At 48.5% G+C, this 20,556-nt stretch overlaps 1 protein-coding gene across 1 annotated transcript in view; it reads right to left on the bottom strand.

The window, feature by feature from the left end:
- The window catches only part of LOC111150889 (paired related homeobox 1), an 84,046-nt gene extending 64,284 nt beyond the window's left edge, over positions 1-19,762 (bottom strand). The window contains exon 1 of the mRNA XM_022508570.1: positions 19,382-19,762. Coding sequence (XP_022364278.1) covers positions 19,382-19,622 — 241 coding nt within the window. The 5' untranslated portion in view covers positions 19,623-19,762. The remainder of the gene's footprint in view (positions 1-19,381) is intronic.
- Between the last annotated feature and the right edge of the window lie 794 nt (positions 19,763-20,556).

Below are 20,556 nucleotides of genomic sequence, written 5' to 3'. Positions count from 1 at the left end.
AGAGAAAACCTGGGTACAGAAATGCAGAAAGGAAGAGACTTAGAAAAGTGAGTGCCCTGGGTGAGTCCCCCGGGCAAGGCCTGTTGCATGGACAAAGCGAGGCGACTCACTGGCCTCCTGGGCCCTCTAGCAGCCCAGATGGTGCCCACCACCGCCCCTCGGCCTTCGAATCACCATAATCCCTCACTGGCCCATTGCAAGAACCTCCGAACTACATCCCCTTTCTCCTCCAATCTGCGAACATTCTCGATAGAGCAGGTCGTTCTCTTCACTGTGTAAGTCAGATCACAAGAACCCCCACTTTCAGTCACTCCCACGGCTGCCCACTGCCATCATTCTTGGGCTGTAAGCCCAGCTCTCCCTCTGTGATCCCCTGACCCCTGCGTGGCTCTCTGACGTCACCTGCCAGCTCCCGTCACTTGCTGTCCTCCAGCCACACTGTCCTTCATCGGTTCCTCAGACTTCCCAGGTTTGTTCATGCCTACTGGCCTCCATACGTGTTCACTTCCCTGCCTGATTTTACCTGGGAGGTAAAATGCTCCGGTGGTCTCTACTCTGATCTCCACATACTTAGCACTTTCCTTTCCTCCCTATCCCTGCTCAAATAAGCCTGGTTCATTTCCTTTATAGGACTTATCATTATTTATAATTGCATTATTTACCTAGTTGTTTGTTTACTTGTTATTGCCTTTCTTTCTCAAGAGAAAATAAGGTTGTGAGCAGAAGCAAGTGGTGTTTTTGAATCACCATAATCCCTCACTGGCCCATTGCAAGAACCTCCAAACTACATCTCATTTCTCTTCCAATCTGCGAACATTCTCGATAGAGCAGGTCGTTCTCTTCACTGCCAAATCCCCAGCACCTAGAACAGTGATGGGCGCACAGCAAGTACTCAACACAAATTTGCTGAGAGTACGAGAAAGTGAGCGAGAGAAAGAAAGAGTAGAGTGGGAGTTTGTTCTGCAATCATTACTAGACTTAAACCTAGGCCTCCAACTTTGTTTCATCAGCAAATCCCAGAAGATGGGGCCTTGGAGGGCCCAGGGCTCATTGCCTGTTTGCCCACATGATGACAACTCAGTGCCTTATTTCCTACTCAGCTATCGCTCTCTGTGTTTGTCCTCCTCCCTGGGAACTCTAGAGAAGAGGGATGAGTAGGATGACAGGCACCTGGACTGCAGTGGCCAGGGGTGGGTGTTGCAGAAGACCGCGCAGAGACTAAATTCATCTTGTTCTCAATTTTGCCCAGCACTGGTCCTACACCAAAAAGAGGCCCAGACACCCTCTTCCTCCTTACTGTTGAGCCACTAAGCCAATTCCTTCCAGAAGCAACACTCTGGCTGCCTCCATGGTCACTATAGTCCATCTGTCTCATACATGTACCAGCCTTTCAGAGGCTTCCAGGGAACCTAATTACCCCTTGTAACATTGCATTTGGAAAATGAATTTCCAGCGCCAAACAACCAAATCAGACTATCCAAATCTTGCGAATAAAATCTTATTCTTAACTTAAAAAACAAACAAACACAACTCACTCCCATAGAGAGAGGGAATTTAAGCATAAATTTTGGGTCTTCTTTTCCCCCAATATTCTCATTGGTATTAGAACTGATGCAATTGAGAAGCTTTGTACTTTGAGGTAAATAAAGTAAGGAAGGTCCACATATACCTGATTTAATCTTCAACAGACTTGTCAAAAATACATTGCTGTTCTTCCTGTCTCATAAGACTATAGCTTAGAGGGCCTTGTGGCATGTTCAAGGTCAGAACCATGATCAAAATCAATTCTTCACCTTCAGAAAAGCTCTCTGGCTCACCTAGCTTCTCTAACATTATCTTCCAACTCACTTTTTCATTCAAGTTCACTGAGCCCTGTAATTACCCTCCATTTTGCTGCTCACTGAACTATCCAGTGCCATCGAGGCATTTTCTTTGCAAAGGTATCATTTCTGGATGGGGTATTTGCATTTTTTCATTTGCAATCCCAATACACAGTCCAGGACTACATTTCCTGGAGTTCTGTGTCTCACTGAATAAATGCTGCAGAAAAGCCATTCAGCTCAACTTCTCCTTCCAGCCTTCTATCCACTGGAAGGTAAATGAGAGAATTATGGAATACGGAGTTCCAGAGGCATCGAGACAAGTGCTGGTTTCAACAAGACCGACTTTGAGGCTTCAGGCAAGTTGTTAAGCTCCTCGGAGTCTCAAAGCCCTATCTGTGAATTTGAGGGTGACAATACCTACCACTCAACATTACTGTGAGAATTTAACATAAGTACTATAAATCACCCAACACATGACCTGGTCATGTTGGGTGTCAATAAATCTTCATTTCTCTCCTTTAGGAAAGATGGAGGAAATTTTAATTTCCTTCCCTTTCTCCCTTCTCCCTCTGAAAGTCCCAAAGGCACTAGATAAGTGGGGTCATTTCTGAGCAGCCAAGGGCCAAACACAAAGAAATACTGGGACTAATCTCTATTCCCTAGGCTAACCCGGAAACTGTCTTTGTTATTTGATTGATTCATCTTATATCCTTATGGGATAATAGAAATAAAACCGCATTTTACAGTTACATTATCAAAGTCAATATCACATTTGGGTTTGTGTTTCTATGGAAGCATTGTGCTTACTACTCAGAAAACTGCATTTAAGCCCAGAAGCCCAGCTGTCTTTGGTAACTATTCCTCCAAAAGGAAAACTCATCAAGAAGGTGAATCAGATGGGATAACTTTCAGGACAATCACGAGCAAGGCCAGCATCTGTGAGTCTGAAATATGGGATGTTATGACACTTGGTGAATTACTTCTGACGTACTTAATTATGCAACAACAAGATTTTCAGGAGCATAACCACACAGTTCCCCTGGGTATGCTGCCAGTGCGCTCCACAAATGATTAAATATAAAATAAACAACAGCTAACTGTGAATTATGAAGTTGTAATTCCACTAAGGGGGCTCCAGTGATGTCATAAACCACGAGAGCGAAGTTCATGTCACCAAAGGATCCCAGATGGGCTCCGAGCCTGTTACTCAGCAGTGGTCTCTGCTGCAGACACAGCTCCCGAGAAGACCTTCCCCTTGCTTTTTGGCCCTTCTCATCTCTGCCAGGGTCCTCCATTCTTGTTCTCTTCCTCTGAGCTTCCTAAAGTCTGCTGATCCTTCTTTTATGTTTAATGAGTTAAATGGTCTGTCATTTAAGAGGCTATTTCTATCCTTCCCCCTCCCCCTGCACCCACCCTTTGGACAACAATCTATGAACTGCATGTACTTCATTAGGAAAAAAAGCTTAATATTTAATAGAAAATCCATTTAGAACAAAAACCTTGGAGCATACCTTAAAAGAAGATATTTCAGATGTAACTTGAGTATATGCCAACCTAGTACCCCACTAATGGGATAAATTTGTCTTTAAACATGGCAAAGGTGGAAAAGTTATGCTGAAATTTCAAATAAAACCTCATAGCCAGTATCTGAAAAAGATAGTAAATGAAAACTTAGTGGCCCACCCAAAAGCTACTGAATCAAAATTCTTGGAGTGGAGTCCAGGAATCCGTGTTTTTACAGCCCCCCCCCCCCCAGGTGATTCTGATGTGTGCTAATGTTTGGGAGCCACTGGTCTATAACTAATGGGACCCAAGGTGGAGTCTGGACTTGGCTTCTACTTGGTAATTCAGGACCTTATCCACCCAAGAGTTTCTGCAAGTCCTTGGGGGTGTCCCCACATGACGATGAATAGCCCGTTCAGTCCTTCAGTCACCACGTGACATCCAGCCACCTTTTCCCTCTGTGTTATGAGTTAATGAAATTATGCCGAACTTATAAACTCATGCTTCAGAGTTTTGTTTAGAAAATGCTGAGATCCATCCTACTCATTGAATGGTTTTTGATAAAATTCCAAGTGCTGGCAAAAATACCCAACAAAAAACAAACAACTGGGCTTTTCCAACTGTGTATAAAATAAGTAAGCAGTCGTTAAGCATCTGCCTTTGGCTCAGGCCATGATCCCAGAGTCCTGGGATCGAGCCCCGCATCAGGCTTATTGCTTGGGGCAGGAAGCCTGTTGTCCCTCTCCCACTCCCCCTGCTTGTGTTCCCTCTCTCACTGTGTCTCTCTCTGTCAAATAAATAAATAAAATCTTTTTTTAAAAAAAGGTAAGCAAAATTGCACAAATAGAAAAACTGTGCTTTATCAACCATCAGACAGGAAGGAAAGACTTTGTTAAAAAACAGAAGAGAGAGAGATACACAAAATACTGAACCGTATTCTAAACGTGGCATACTTTTCATCTGAAAACATACTTAAAACTGAAGTTAAATTGCAAACAATAGTATCTGTGTGATAGATTGCCCTCTCTTTGGTACACGTTTTCTCTTCCAGAATAAGAGCTAAGATAACAGTCACCTAAAATTAGTCAGAGTTAGGATTTTTACAACTTTCAGTAATCGCCTTAAATGTCTTTTCCTTTTTTCCCCCCTCAGGTGAAGCACTTAAAACAGTGCGGGCAGAGAGTGAACGCGCCATGCATTGCGCAGTCAGCATCTGCTTATTAAGTCATTTACAATAGGAAAGCACCGCCATGCTCTGAAGTATAAAGCCGCCTTCAGTCTGCCCTTCTCTTCAAAACTTTATACACCTGCTGAAGAGAGAAAACCAATGCTTGTAAGGGGAGAGTTGAATGACAGCGGGCCACACAGGCCGGTGGACAGCAGGCAAAAATACATCATTCTATGCCAATCGCTATGAAAGAACGTGGTCTATGTCTACATCTACAGACTTGACGGCATATGAAAATCATCTGGGGTAAAAATGCACGTTTTGGGGAGATTCTGATTTGCTGGGTATGGATGGGGTCCCAGAATCTGCATTTCAAGACATTTCAGTTCATTCTGATGAAGACAAACCAGGCATCACACTTGAAGATCTACAGGATTCGACCATAAGCTCGGTAGAGAAAATCCCATGACCCGTTACTTTTCTTTGTCTGTTGCCTCTAGATCGTTCGACATGAGCCGCACAGGAGACACAGAGGAGGAGGAAACGAAGTCAACAAGGACCAAAGGAAGGTTTTCCTGCACGGGGACAGGTGCCTGCTCTCTGAAGGAGAATGGCGATCCAGCTCCCCACACCCCAGTCAGAGACGGTAACCCCGTAAAGCAGAGCCAGCGTTTTAGCTAACACACGCGTCCTCCTCCGTGTGTCAGAACTGGTGCTGCGACAGGTCGGTTCCTCGTCTCCAGCTCACCACCGAGTGAGCTCAGAGCTCTGCCTCTCTTTGCAGAAAGCTCACGGCAACTGCCTCTCCGGCCCCACGCAGAGCCACGTGACGGGCTCATCCAGTCGCCTCACCCACGGTGACCCTTTTTCTCCACAGGTACCACAGCTGATGCGCACCTGTTACCAAAGGATGCCAAGGAGATTCAATTGTCAATTGCCTGGCAGCAAAACAGAGAGTCTCGGATGCTTTATGATACAGAAATGCGGTCTGTATGTCTTCTAGGTTGACGAGATTTCAAAGCAACACACGGGAGAGCAGGCCACGTATCCGACTGGGGAACAGAATGTTTATCTTCCTCTGCTGGTTAAGAAAGCCAGGTTGGGGGACGCCTGGGTGGCTCAGTCGGTTAAGCAGCTGCCTTTGGCTCGGGTCATGATCCCAGCGTCCTGGGATCCAGTCCCACATCGGGCTCCTTGCTCCGCGGGGAGCCTGCGTCTCCCTCTGACTCTGCCTGCCACTCTGCCTGCCTGTGCTCTCTCTGTCTCTCTGACAAATAAATAAAATCTTAAAAAAAAAATTTTTAAAAAGAAAGCCAGGTTGGCACAAGAATAGCAACTGTATGCACAATCACGGTGAACATGGCGAGTATTATTCATGTCTAAAAAATTAACTAGACCCAACAGAAGTCTGAGGGGAGCGGTGAAAGGTGCTGTCAGACACGACACCACAGAGAAAACTTGGCACGGCTGGTCTCTGGGAGACACAGCGGCTGCGGGAGGGCTGGGGTAAGAAGTCTTGACCCCCGAGGTCTGAAGCCTGTGTCCTATACTCTCCATTAAATTCAGGGTCAAGTTTGGAGGAAAGCATTTGTCTTCTTCAGTCCTGCACAGTCCGCAGTGATGGGTGAAGCCAGTGGAAGCATGAAAGACTGGTGCCATCTCAGAGTTCAAGAAGATTCAGATGACCGGTTCACGCTAACGAGGAGAAGGGTGGCCTGAAGGAGGGGACCACGGGAGGGATCCTCTGAGCCAGACTCCCAGCTCTGCCAGGCACTCATGGTGTGACTTAGATGAGCGTCACTAGAAATCATAAGGCATCAGTTCCTGGCTGTAGATCAAAAACATCTGTCTACTTAGTCACTTGGTAAGTGACAGGCTTAAAAGCATGGCTTTTGGAGTAGGGGAATATTCCTAGTTTTAATGACATTAACATGGCCTCCAACATTGACCGGGAAATCACACTGAATATACATCCGAGCCTGGAGTAAGTGACATTGGTCAGAGATGCTCTGGAGGTGGGAGCAGGACAAGAGCAGACATGTCCTCGCACGCCTTCAGCGGGACAGAGTAGGGTGCTCCACTCCTTGTCCACATTACCTCATTATTCCAAGCAACAAACCCGTGTAATAGCTATTAACGTGCCAGGTTTTTAGGTAAGGAAATCAAGACCCAGACAGTTATCTAAAGTCAACCAGTAAGTAAATTGTAGAATCATAAGTTACCACGGAATTCTTTAAATACAAAGTAAAATGCTTCAAAATCCCTGATGCCTTAAATCTAAATGAAAGATTCTTGCTTTTTGACGGCTGGGGATATATTTATTGAAACACATTCTTACCTTTCAATTTTTGCTTGATAACATAGTTTAGAAAAATCTCCATTGGATTCCTATGGTGTAATAATAAATCGGCCCTTTATTCCTCAAGTATTTTTGCAAACCAGTACCCTTTTGGCTGCTGTGTTCCCTCGAGGAAGACAGGGTTAACAGTTCCCTGCCCACTTTATAACAAAGACTAGGAGCCAAAGGAAATAAAAGAGATTGTGCAGCATGGTAGTATGTTGTGAAGTGGTGTGCTGGTCTCCCTACTCCTAATTCAGCATTGCTTCACTAGACTATAACGCATCCACAAGAATTTGGTTGACAGCAACGATAATGGGATAAAACGAAAAAATAAAACAGGATCAGGAAGGAAATACTTGAGTCACTTAACAGTAGGTCCCTAAAACTCTCCAAGCCAGTTTTCTTCTCTGTAAAATGAAAATAATTGCACTCCCCCCACCTGTTTCTTCGAACTGGTTTTATAAAACACAATAGTGTTGGTAAATATTCTTGGAGTTTGTGAAGCAGTTTCTTATTTTATGTCACTTCATTACTTATATTATTAATGTTATTAATTCTTTAAGACAAAGTAGGGCCTTAATTTATATAAGTAATCAGGGAAAAGAATTAAATCCTCCAGCAGTCTGAGTACATATAGTAAGTCAGTTAAAATGATTGACTTTAAGGCCTACCCAGATACAGCTGGAATTTCCTGGCTATTCAAGGTAGCTCTGATTCTCCAAACCAAAAAAATCCAAAACAGAGCAGAAAAAAGATATTCTTACCACCCTGAGGAAGGAGAATGTTGGGGTGGAAGGGAATAAGAAAGGCATAAATTTAAATAGTGCTCCACATGTTCTGAGTAAAAATGATCACACCCAGAAAAATCTCTTCTTCCCTGAGGGAAACTAAGAACAGACTCTTAACAGTCAAGTGTGCAGTGATATTATGTTCCGTTTCTCTTGTCAGGAGGGATTCAGCCTTTGAAATATGTGTAGCAAAACTGCAGATTTCAGTTTCATGATTAATGAACTAAATTACGTTTTATTTCTTAAATGTGTTGAGGATTCATCCTGTGGTCTTTCCTCAAACTTGAGCAGAGCTGCTGAAGAGCACATCTGGTTACTGGCAAAGAGCTCTCTGGGTGGTTCATGTTCTTTCTTCCCTCAGAAATAGGCAGTGCAGGGAACTGCAGAAACTTATTGGACAAGTGTGGTTTTTTAATTCTTGAAAATCATGATTCTCTCTCTGCTCACCCTTCCCCATGAGAGAAAGATTAATTTCTAAGATATATCTAATTCATAATTTAAAGATTTTGTTCTACACAATTTTATATCACTAAATAATACTTTCCCTAAAGAAAATATTTGCATTCATCAGGCAAATATTTTAACATCAACTTGCCTGGGAATGATTTTTGAATACACTTCATAATAACAATTTATATTTTCTCTGCAATTATCACTTTAAATAAGGGTTGTGGCGATGTAGACTTTCATATACGAATAAATGCATTGTATTTTTTTATTTTTAGAAGTGCTTCTACTACCAAAATACTCTACTGTTTAGTGTCACTAGTCTACCTGATCATCATTCTACGAGTTATAAATAAATGTCATTTTCCTCCTCCTTTTTTACAAAAGCATTGTATAAGTTTTATGACATTAAAAAAGAAAAAAAACTTATAAAATGAAAAGTCAAGATCCAGAGATCTACGAAAACAGAAAAGGTACACTCCCTTAAGACATCTTTCTCCTCGATGGTTTTATGGAGCAGTTCCTTACTAAACCATGTAAAAACTAATTTTTTGAGCAGTAGCTCTCCAACTGTGGTCCTGGAATGTCCTTTAAGTATTATGCAGGCTTTTCCAATTTCAAAAGGAGACATGTGCTCATGTCTAGGGAAGGTTCCCAGCTAGAACAAGCAGAAAAGAAAAAGAAGCTGTTTACTCTGAAGGTCTTTACTGCTGGGAGCGGGCCCACCGGAAGCCGGAACTCTGGGAAATGGGTGTGACGTCACAGCTCCCACAATCCTTGCGGAGCTGTTGTTTGTTGTTTGTGTGTGTGTGTGTGTGTGTGTGTGTGTGTGTGTGTGTGTGTGTAATTTTCTGATGAGAGCAAGTGGGTTACATGTTTGTGTATTTTCTTAATTTGTGGTGAAACTCAATCTTTGAAAATTCCTCTGTTTATTTAAGAAAAATCAGTAATGGAGAACGTTAATATAAAAACTGTATGAAAAATAAAAAGGAAATATTTTAACACCAAACTACAAACTGCATCTATTTCGGGGTGGTGAAATATGGGTGATTTTACTTTCCAATTTAAACTTTTTTAATGTAAAATAATACATTTTCTAAAATGAGCATGTATTGCATTATGCTTATATTAAAAAAAAAAACTACTCACAGCTAGAAATTGCAAAAACAGCAGAACCACACTATTTAAAAAAGAAGAAGAAGGAGACCTACTTAATTTGCTTACTGCAGCTTTCCTATATATAGTGGGACTATGCCTCTCCCCTACAGTCCCCTCAAAATCTCTCATCTTAAGAAAATCCTCAAGGTATATTAACAACCATATCATACTTAGAAAATAATTAAGCAATACTTGTAAAAAGCACTGATTATTTCTACAGTAAAGCATCGAGGGAAGGTGTTTGCTTGGTCTAAAATGAAGCAATCAAGAAACGTGTCACAAGGAGCAGAACCTTGAAAGGTGGCATGGGTGGGTTTGCAAAGAAGAGGTACAGAGCAAGGACATCTCCTAGGAGAAGTCAGAGCAGCAGAAAGGGGACTAGAGGACATGGGCAAATGTTCTAGCCTAACCTGCATACTAGGGAAAACTAAAGGAACAGTTCTGGTCTCTGTGTGAATGGGCAGGTTGCTGGGACATGAATGGAAATATAGACTATGAAAGGTAATGAAAAAAAAAAAAACCCAAACAGGACAAATTTGGTCCTGATGTATAATAAAATGAAATGAAAACAGAGAGGAGGTAAATCATGAGAGACTTTTAACTATAGGGAACAACTGAGGGTTGCCCGAGAGAAGGTGAGTGGGGAGGAGGAGGGGGTAACTGGCTGAAGGGCATTAAGGAGGGCACTTGATGAAATGAGCACTGGGGTGTTGTATGCAACTGATAATTCATTAAATTCCACCTCTGAAACTAATAATATAGTATATGATAATTAAATTTAGATTTAAAAATTTAACAAGATAAAAAGCAATTGTGAGTGCTAAAGGAGAGGGCCATGATTTTTTAAAAATGTGTTTGTAAAAGAATGTACTCGCATGCCCTTTTTTCCTTCAGCAAATTTTCCTTGAGGATCTATTATATTCACCCTGTACGCCACCTACAGATGGGAGGACAAGCAAGGACTCAGGGAAACCCCGTTAGTGAGGAGGCTGGTGGAGTCGTGCAAGCAAGATATCATAGATTTTTAAGAGGAGATGCGTTCAGGTGAGTTTAGAAGGTAAACTTGTTGAGATTTGGACATGGACTGGACAGAGGCGGAAAGGAAGGAGTCAGGATGGGTCTGAAATTTCTGAGAAAAACAGGAAAAGCTGTAAGAGGATCGGATTGGGCAAAGGGAGCTCGTTGGTGCCACGCTTTGTTTTGGAGTCTGAAGCACTTCTGCCAAGTTCACATGGAAATGCTGACTTGGTGGCGGCACATGGACCTGCAGTCCCAAGGGGGGCGGCGGCAGTAACTTGGGGGTCTTCAGGACGCAGGTGAGTATTGTTGAAAAGGTGAGCCTGCAGGAGAGCTCCCAGGCAAATGGTATAAAGTCAGAAGGGGAGCAGAGGGGCCCAGTGCTTAGGCTGGATTCGAAAGCGGATCCCCTAGGCACGGGGGTGATTCTCCCGCTGACGCATGCACTGAGCCGAGGCAGCAATTTAGCAGCTGCCCCAGGGGTAGAGGACCGCTGCGGTCCAGACCGGGGCTCAGGGAAGTAGGTCTGGCGCAAAATGGAGAGAGCCACAGTGGACATAATCCCTGAGTGCCACCTCCCTCTCTGGATGAATGGCTACATGTCGTACTCAGGTGTACAGGGTTAGACTCAATACCTATTTCCATCGGAACCTTCAACTTAAAAGAAGTAGTAACCAGCTCCCTAAACCTCTGCTTCCAAGAAGTCTCTAAGTGGGCTATAATAAATGAATTATCAGAGAGGAAAAATACTTGAAAATACTTGGTTTCATTGAGCTCAACAGCTCTCTCCTTTTCTGAGGATTTTAGAAAACACCATTTAGGAGGCTTCCATGGTCTCTAGGCACCAGTTTTCATGGCAGCACACACCTCTGGGACAACCAGTCGGGCCACAGGGAGCGCAAAGAAGACAAGGATGGTAGACAAAGGCAGGAAGCTGGACCCCAATTCCCCCACCACCCACCAGGCCTGGACCATATCTTCCAAGTCTGTTGCACACTAGCATGAATCTGTGTGCATAAATACAATGGAAACTTGGGCAAGCGGGGTTGTCTAGATACATCCGAAGTGCTGGCTAGGACTTTCACATTGCCCCATAGTCAAGCTGATTCAACTTAGCACATCCTGACTCAAATTTTGATTGAGTTGGGCTCCTTGGCCCTTAAGTTGTATATCTGAATCTTCTTTGAGAAGCTCTGGCCTCCCCATATACATTTAGAGTACTGGGAGAGCGCCCATCTGTTTTTATGCTTATTTGTAACTACACCACCTTCCAGCACTGTGAGGTCCTCTAAAATATAATGACATGACTGATGATGAGAAATTAAGTGAATGGGGTGAATGTTCCTCCTCTCAGACGAACGTCTGTGGGAATGCAATTTCCCTTGCAGCCCTGGCCTGGCCCTTCTGTTGCTCGTGAACACCCCAGCTCAGATTATCGGGAAGGTCCGCATGACCCACCATCTCTGCTAAGAAGACAGTGCTCCTTCTGCCCCTTGGTTGCTCCCACGGTTGCCTTGACTTGGTGACCTCCAGATTCAGGGTGTGGTAGGAGAGAGGTAGAAAATCCCAAGATTTACGGAAGGGGGTTAAGAATTTTCCTCCTATGTCCTGTGAGTCACCTGAAACTCTTGCCCCAAAAGGGAGGATGGGTGGAAGCCAGGAGTTCGATCTGGGGACACACACACAAGACCTGGGGTAAGTACTGCCCTTCCTTTGAGGGAAAGAGGGTTCCTCCAACCGCAGGGCCCGCCAGTGTCGCCCCCCCCCCCACCCCGGGAAGAGGCGGTGTCCCCGCAGGGCCCCTCACCCGCCGGCCCCGGCTCTGCAGTCCGCTCCCCCTTCTTCAAGCGCCGGGTCCCCTGCCACGAGGCTCGCCCACCTGCGCGGAGACGGACCCTGCCCTTCCCAGGCGCCGTCGCTGGCACCCGCGGACCCGGCGTCGCCAGTCCCACCGGGGAGCCCTGGCATCGCCCCTCGCTGTCGGGCTCACCCGCAGTCGGAGCACCGCGGGCCGGGGCCGACCAGCTGTCGCCGGGCTCCTGCCGAGACGCGCGCGGCGCATGCGCGTACGCCGCCCCGCAGGGTCCTCGCGGCTCCCGCGCGCCCCGTGGTTGGCTGCTCGCGTAGGGGCCCTGCAGGGCGCCCGGCCCCGGGCTCTCTGCGGGCTCGGTCGGGGCTGCCCGGCCCGGGGGAGGGGGCGCCCCCTCTCGGCAGGAGGAGGCAGAGCGGGGGCGCGTGGGGCCCGGCTCGCCGCGCTCACCCTGCGGGCGCTGCGCTCCACGCGCGCCTCGGACGCGGGAAGACGCGGGGAGACGCGGGCCGCAGCGGGGAGGGAGCCGGCACCTGTGTCCCAGCCGGGATGCGGGATGCGGGATGCGGGATGCGGGATGCGGGATGCGGGATGCGGGGCACCGGCGTCCGCGCTGCCGTCCAGTCCAAAGTCTGCTCCTCACTGGAGTTCGGGATTAACTCTCCGTCCTCCCCCCGCCTCCACCAGGCAACGGCGAGGATCCGCCAGAGCCTTCCGTCGGGCCGAGCTCGGTCAGCCTGGCCGGACGTTTCGGCACAGTCGGTCCTCGCGCGCCCGCGAGGGCCACTTCCAGCCGCGCGCAGACAGCTCCACGCACACAAGATAGGAACCAGCGGGCCGGCCCTTGTTCTTTCTAATAACTCGAATCTTGGGGATCCACATTAGTACGCATTTTTCAAATCCATTCCTCATTTGAAGCCGAGTCTGGGGAAATCGACAGCGGCAGAAATCAGCCTCGGGAAAATCCGTTCTCGGGGATTCGAGCGCTCTCGTTCCGCGGCGCGGCAGAAGGGCTGGGCCATCCCTTACGCGAGGACGAATCCTGGTCCTGACTTCGTTCCTGTATCTGGGAGCTTTACAGGAGCAGCAGAATCCGTGAGATTCTGATTGTCCATGGACTCTCCTGAGAAGTCACTCTTGTGTGCGACGGATTTGTTCTGACAAGTTTTATTTTCTTTTACAAAATTTCCTCCACCAACCACTGTTTGTGCCTTTGTTCCCCCACCTTGCCCTGAAGTGACTATCACCCCTATACTCGGCTTCCCAATATTTTTTCAAGAAAAGTGGTTCCAGGACAAGTGCAATGTAGTGATTTTAAGTGGAAACCTAAAATCAATAGTTCACAGTTTTCTGTACAACTACTTCTGTAAGTCTGCCTCACTAAGTTAGACAAATGACCACGCCAAGAATCTTCTCATATTCGGACCACGGTAGAGACATATTACTCAAAAACTTCTACAGGTGGAAAACAAACCCGCTAACCCCCAAACAACACTGATTGTCTCTCCTCAGATGTCTGGGCAATGTATCTCCATATTTTTTGATTTAATAAGAAAGGGCATTCAGAGAAAAGGAGATTGTGGCAGTTTGTCGAAATTATTTTTCTATTTTAGTTAAATTTTTATTGAGTATTGTTAGTCTGCTCATCAAGCGATTTGAATGTACAAGAATCCAAATTCTTGTGGATAAATATTAATGCTGTTGACATAGACATCCTCTTTGTATCCTTGAAAAGGGAGTTAAAGGACACCAAGCCTGGGGCTGGTAGTACTGGGCCCTGCATCAAATTAAAACAGAATTGGAAGCCGAGACTATTCAGATTACAATGGCGTGGACTCACAGGTAGTCCTGTAAATGTTTGCACACCCAGTGGACACAGGAAGTTAGCCCCTTACCCGAGTATTTCCTGTAAATGTCTAATCTCTTGCTCAGAGGAATACTGCAAGAATCCTCTTGAATGACCTTACGAATTGGTTTGAATAGAGGATGCTGAACACCCAAGTTTTACTTTTTCTTCGGGGTAGAGTTCTTCACCAAGAAACTCTTCCACCCCCTGCGAAGAAGAAGAAGAAGAAGAAGAAGAAGAAGAAGAAGAAGAAGAAGCAGGAAAAAGCAAGCCTCATCTCCTTCTCAATAAAGAATGCTCCCTGATTTAAAAAAAAAAAAAAAAAGTAGTTCCTATGGCTTCTTCTAACTCCATCTCTCAAAGAATAAAAAATAAATAGATTTTCTCAGAACCATTGAAAGCTGGCACCACCAGGACCAGGAGACACACAGGGATGGCCGTGCACACGTGGGCACACACACATTTGCAACACCCCAGTCCCCAAGTCCCCTGGGCTCCCCTCCTGTGAAGGAGCTGAGTTCTCCTGGAGCTAGTGGCCTGCTTTGGGGGCGGTGGGCCCTGCTGAAGGAGGGAGCAGGTAAGTAGGGTATTACAGGAGCAGGATTGTAAAAGAGACACATCTTTTAAAAATAAAAATCAAATGGACCTTTAGCTGAAAATCTACAGATACTGTTTAAAAGTGGGAAAGGATCTCTGGTGGGGGGAGCGCCTTTTAAAACTCGGATCAAGGGGATCAGAGTCAGTCGGATAGGAAGGTACCTTTGGTTCTGAAGTTGCTGTGATTTTTTCCGCAGGGGAGGGGTGTGCATGACATCTTGTTGGGTTGAAGATGATTTATTCACTCCTGCGGTAAAATCTAAAATGATGCCCCTGGGAGGAGGAAGGCTCTGCGTGGCTCCCTGTGATCCACGCCTGCCCGCCTGACGCCCCTATGTTCAGACCTAAGCATGTGGGGGACCGTTAAAGCCGCTTTGCCAAAATGCAGGGCTTCGTGACACCTGAGGAGCGGCAGAGGCGCTCCGGAGTCTTGGAAAGGGCTCCGTGGGAGAAATGAACGGGGGAGGCAGGGGCTCACTGTTCTAGAGTTGGGTGATCTGGAGCCCTAGAGAGTACTGGCTGCCTGGGGCCTCTGACTATACAGGCCCAGATCCCACTCCAGGCAGCCCTTCTACCCAATGTGGGTGGGAGTCGCCAGACGGTCCATTTTTTCCAAAATATTAAGAGGAGGCCATCTAGTGCCCTGCTCCTGCCTGTGATATAAACAAGATTTACCTCTTCTTCTCTGAACTTGATATGCGACCGTGGGGACTCAGTGACCTACCTCCATCCTGGATTTCATTGCCTCCTGTAAAGAGAAAAAACTTCCAGGCTACCCTTAAAATGATATAGTTCGTGGGCTCCCCTTTGAATCAAAATAACTGAGGCCCAAATTCAGAGTGCCAGCACCGATTCCGAGGCCCCGGGTGGTGCCGCAGAAATTACCGGCGCCCTGGGTGTTAGAAATGCTGAAACTCCAGGGAAACTGATAATCTGTTGTGTATTCCGACTAGAGAGCCCCCTAGAGATGTTCCCGCTCCCTGGGTTTACCTCTGGGGGGCGGGGTGGGGGAGAGCTGGTGGAGCTGGGCCCCGGGAGTGTGGTGGGAGGACTGTGGGCCGTGGATTCCTTCGCGCCGCGTTTACACCTCTCCCTTTGTGACAAATCGATTTCCCGCGCCGCCGTTCTGCATTCGCATCCCGCCAGAGGCCCGGGGCCCAGCTGTGCCCCGGTGCTCACTTAGCACTGGTTTGGGAGTGTGTGCGTGTGTGCACGCGTGTCTAATTGACTTTCCGTCTACCTTTTTATGACTACATGTGTTTCCAACAAAAGGTCTTATTAGGACAATCTGGTTTCACTAATTTAGAGGTTGGGAACGTGGAAAGCAGGAGCTTTTTTTTTTTTTTTTTTTTTTTAAGAGTTTGCAGAAGTTCAGATTAAGAAATGACAGCAGATGCACCGTCCTCTTAGGAGTAGGTCTGCCTATTTTTATGACCTCTTCCTCTTTCCTCTCCCAGGCTTCCCCTGTTCTACCCCCATTCACACCCCATACTCCCCCATTAGCCACAGGATTCCTAACAGTTAAAGAACCATTTCTTTTAAACACTTAAGGCATCTGAACCCAGAAGTTTGAGACATTTACTGGGCTGGGAAAATCAGTAAAAGGAAAAAGGGATCGTTCTACAGAGAGGAAAGTGGAATGAGCATGAACCCAGGGGGAAAGAGAATTGTGGTAAGCAGTGAGGGAGAGCAGACAGAAGCTCTCATCTGGATCATGCTAAGATCATGCCAGGTGGTAACTGGAAACTTTGCAGCGTGAGTGTAGATGGAATATGTTTCATTAATTTCGGCTGAAAAGAAAATTTAAGAAGAACGTTTCCATAGAGTTGGAAGAGTAAACCATGTCTTTTATGTGTTTCCCATGTTTTCCAAAGGAGATTATGGTTTCCCCTCTGGGGTAGACCCCAGCAGGCCGCAAGGGGCACCTGACTCTCGGTGTGGCTCTCTGTCCCCTTCCGGTTCAGAGCCCCACGTTAGTCCCGAAGACTGAAAACTCCTCTCCTCTCTGACTCACAGTCTGAGCCTCACTGTCCACTGCAGATTGGAAGCCTAGCAGGGCCCACCCGTCCTCACTCAAGTAGCTCACGACAGACCCCTAGGCGACACCTGATGGGGGGCCCAAGGGCTAAGGACAAGGCTCCTCCTGGACACCATGTGCCCCACTCACCAGACCTTCCTATCCTCATCTCAGAGATGAGTGAGGATGTTGAGGAAACATGGCTTCTTTAAAGCAACAACCCTTTGTTAGAAGAGGCCCCCTGCCATCGCAAGAAAGCAAGGCCTATCGGGTTTCCCAAGTGTCGGTCAGTCACTTTGTCCCCACCACCTGGGTCTGCATTTCTGCTACCTCCTTCTGAACTGTCTGTCGACCATCCTTCCTTAACTATCCTTTTCCTGGCTGGTATCCTAACCTCAATTTCCTTTGCCGGCCCACTCCCCACTAGGCCTCCTTACTCCTTGAAACTCAGAGATGCGAGGGCTTAAGACTGCATCAGGCAGGTACCTGGAGGTTTCATCCCCTTCCCTTGGAACATGGTCCCCAACTTCGCCCGCTGCCCTTTTCGTGTCCTCGTGCATACCGGCGGACGCCACGTGCATGGCGCGACCTTAGCCACGCCAGGCCTGGGTCTCACCGGAGTCAACCGTGGGCTGCCTCCCCGCCACCGCCCGCCACCTCCGCCTCAGCTTCCAGGGTGCCCCCCAGCCGGCCTCCAAGCCCAGTCTCCTTCCGTCCGCACTAGAAGGCCACCGTGAACCCGAGCTCCCTTCTCCGTGGCATCTCCTCGGAGCCAAAGGGCAGGAACGGTCGCATCCCGCGCGCATCAGGGCCGGCGCCCGCCGCCGGGCTCGCTGTGGCCCCCGTGAGCCTGCTTTTCGTACCCCCGCTTCTTTTAGGAGTAAAGCAACAATGGCTGGTCCCTTCCGCCCCACCCTGGTCTTTTACGCAGTCCTTTCTTAAAGACCCTGTTTTCTGTTGTAGGTCCGGCCTCCAGTTCTCCCAACAGTGTTAAGTGTCGTGATTAATAAATAACCATGGCGAAACCAGACCGGCAGAAATCAGTGAAGCTGGGCGATAGGCACTTGGAGATTCGGAACACTATTCTCCCCCTGCTTTGCACATTTAAATTTTCCCTAGTAAAAGCGTTTAAAAACAATCACATTATTTCGCGGTGCATTTTCCCGGAGTTCAAAGTGTCTAGGCAAACAATTAACTCATGCTGTGGACTGCGCGTGCTGCACGAACCACCCTCCTCTCCCCAACCCCCTCTCTGCACCAAAATCTCCAACAAGGAAGCTTCTGCGTCTGTGCTCAGCCATTATGCGGGACTTGGGAACACCAGGTCTACATTCCTCGGAGCAGCCGCCTTTCTCTAGTGACAGGCCGGGCCAGGCCAGATTACCCTGTCCAAATTCCCCATCGCCCTCTGCCTCTGGGAATACCTACGGGGGATTGACTGCAGTTCGATTTTGGCTTTAAAAACAAAATGAAACAAAACAAAACCTGAAGGGATTGTAGGCCTGGACCTGGGAAAGTGGGCAAGGGGCAGGCGGCCTGGGGAGAGAGGGGGATCTCCTTGCCTCTCATTTCATTGAGGCTTGCTGCTGGGCTCCCACAGCTTTGCTAGGGCCTTGCTTCCAGCTATTTCTGGGTCCTGTTTCCTTCCCCTACTATTTCCTGAGAGTCTGATATTGGCAAAAAAAAAATTTTTTTTTAAATGAAGGCATGCCTAGGGGATCTCCTGTTTTCACAGGTTCCAAATTTGAAGACAAAATAACAGTCTACAAATAATGAAATGGAAAAGAATTTGCCTCATTTAAAAAACTTCCAGCCAAGTGCAGACTCCCGCAATCTCGAGGAGGAAATGTCAAGCCCCATGACACCTGGGCTGATTCAGGTGACAGGTCTGTCACAGACTCCAGAATGTACGGATGCACTTGCCGCCACCGTTTAAGGCACGGTTAACAACGCCAGTCGAGATTTCCGCGGGGACACGGTATCAGTCCGGAAGGATGGGAAAGGGAGACTGCGTGGACTTTTCTGGGAGGACTTAGGGCCAATAGGGAGAGCTCGTGGAATGTGACACCAGGCTGGGCACTGGAGCCCGCGCTTTCCCTGCGCATCTCTCCTGTGCGGGACCGAGCGGGGCAAGAGCCCGGGTTTCACCCCAAAGGACGCCCCCTTTGCTTTGCCCGAGTTTCCCCGGGGCACGGGCCTTTGATTCTGCCGGGGGTCTCAAACCCATGTGCAGGTGGAGCGCGGCGACAGCAGAGGACGGAGAGCGGATCCGGGGCTGGGGCTGGGCGCTCCCGCGCGGCCGCTCCCGCACGCCCCGGCCATCGCGGCCCCGAGCGCGCTGTGCCGCAGGAGCCGCGCGGGTCTCGGCGCTGTGCGCGGTGCCCTCCGCCTCTCCGCCCCGCCTGCCCCCAAACCCACACTCGCGACCTGGGAGAAGCCCTCCCGACCCAACTCGGCATCTTTGATCCGCCGCCTTCACAAACAGAGCAGGCTCCCCGACTTTCCACCCCTCTTTCCTGCCAGCCCGGCTGCCCCGCATGCAGGAGGACCTGGCCGCGGTGCTCGCCCGGGGCTGAGGGGCAGCCCAGTCGGCTTCGGCGAGCGTCCTCAGCTGACAGAGTCCCTAAGCCCGACCTCAGGGCCTCGGGGCCTCCCCGTAGCGCCCGCCCCGGCTGCACCCTCGGCAGATCCCCCTTTTCACCATCCTTTCCTCCCTGTCTGTGCCTGGCCCTTCCTCTGGCCACTGACACCACCTCTCCTCGCCCCCGACTTTCTCTCCCTGGTCCGGGAGGGTTCCAGGCGCCCAGCCGGGACCCGGTCCCCGGTCCCGGACACACACTCCCGCGGGCATGCGTCCCTCACTCACTGTCCTGCTGTGGGGTGTCGCTGCCGCTGGTGAGTCCCGGCGACTCCAGTAGGCTTCGGCCGGCCTCGCCCACGCTCTCGTCCGCCTGCGCCGCCACCATGTCCCCGGCTTCCTCCAGGTCTAGCAGGTGACTGACGGAGAAGTTCTTTTTCGCCTGCAGGGTGTCGAGGTTGCCGGGGCTGTCCAAGCGGCCGCCCAGCGCCGGTTGCCGCTCCAGAACGTGCCCGTAGCTGGAGGTCATGGTCTCCCCCTCCGATCCCACCCACCCCCCTCTTCCCGCTCGAATCAACACCAAACGCTGTGGGCGCGAGGGGGGAGAGGAGCCGAGTGGGGAAGAGAGAGGGGGGAGTGGAGAGAGAGCGAGAGCGGGAGAGAGAGAGAGAGAGAGAGAGAGAGAGAGAGAAGGAGGCTAAGGACAAAAAAAAAAAAAAAAAAATGGAAAGAGGGCGGGGGACCCCCTTCTGCAGAGCGAGCGTTCTGCACCAACAGCCTTCGACAGCCTCGGTTGCTTTCCTGAGGCCAAGTCCGGCGCGGTCCAAGGAGATAATCCACACCAAAAAATAAAATTAAAAAGTCACCCTATGTTCAAGTCAGGAGGAAAAAAAAAATTCCTTCCAGCTCTCCAAAAGCGTCCACACGCACACACTAAAAATAATAATAAGGGGGAGAAAGGAAAGGGGAGGCCAGCAGGGCGGGGGAGTTAGGCAAACAGAAGAAGAGAGAAGAAGGGGTGGGAGAGAAGAATCAAAGTGGTTTTTTTTTCAAGGTTAAAAAAGTTATTCCCAGGCAAGAGTTCAAGCACCAACAGAAGAAGGCTTGTTCCAGCTTTAAAACATCTTCAAGAAAACGTGTTCCCCCTCTCTGCACTCCTGTGGATTCTCAGGAGTGACTAAAGTTTCAGGAGGAGAGGGTGATGTCTTGCAGATGTATTGGAGAGCAGGATTCTCACTTTACTTTTCGTAAGAAGAAAAAAAAAAGGGCTTCAAGAGTCCGAAGGAGGGTGGTGGTGGGTTTCCCCCCTTTCCCTTCTCGCTCGCTCTCCCCCTCTTCTCGCTGAGCTCCTTTTTCCTTCTCAGTTGGATCAAGAAGCTCTCTGGCACTTCAAAAGGCACAAACTGGCATGCAGAGGAGGCTTTGTAGGGAATACAAGAAAATTGGAGACCCCTGGGAGGGCA

The sequence above is a fragment of the Enhydra lutris genome, unplaced genomic scaffold (genome assembly GCF_002288905.1).
Source record: "Enhydra lutris kenyoni isolate GAN:26980312 unplaced genomic scaffold, ASM228890v2 scaffoldscaffold24, whole genome shotgun sequence".
Taxonomy (NCBI): Eukaryota; Metazoa; Chordata; class Mammalia; order Carnivora; family Mustelidae; genus Enhydra; species Enhydra lutris.
This window is presented reverse-complemented; position numbering and strand designations above follow the sequence as displayed.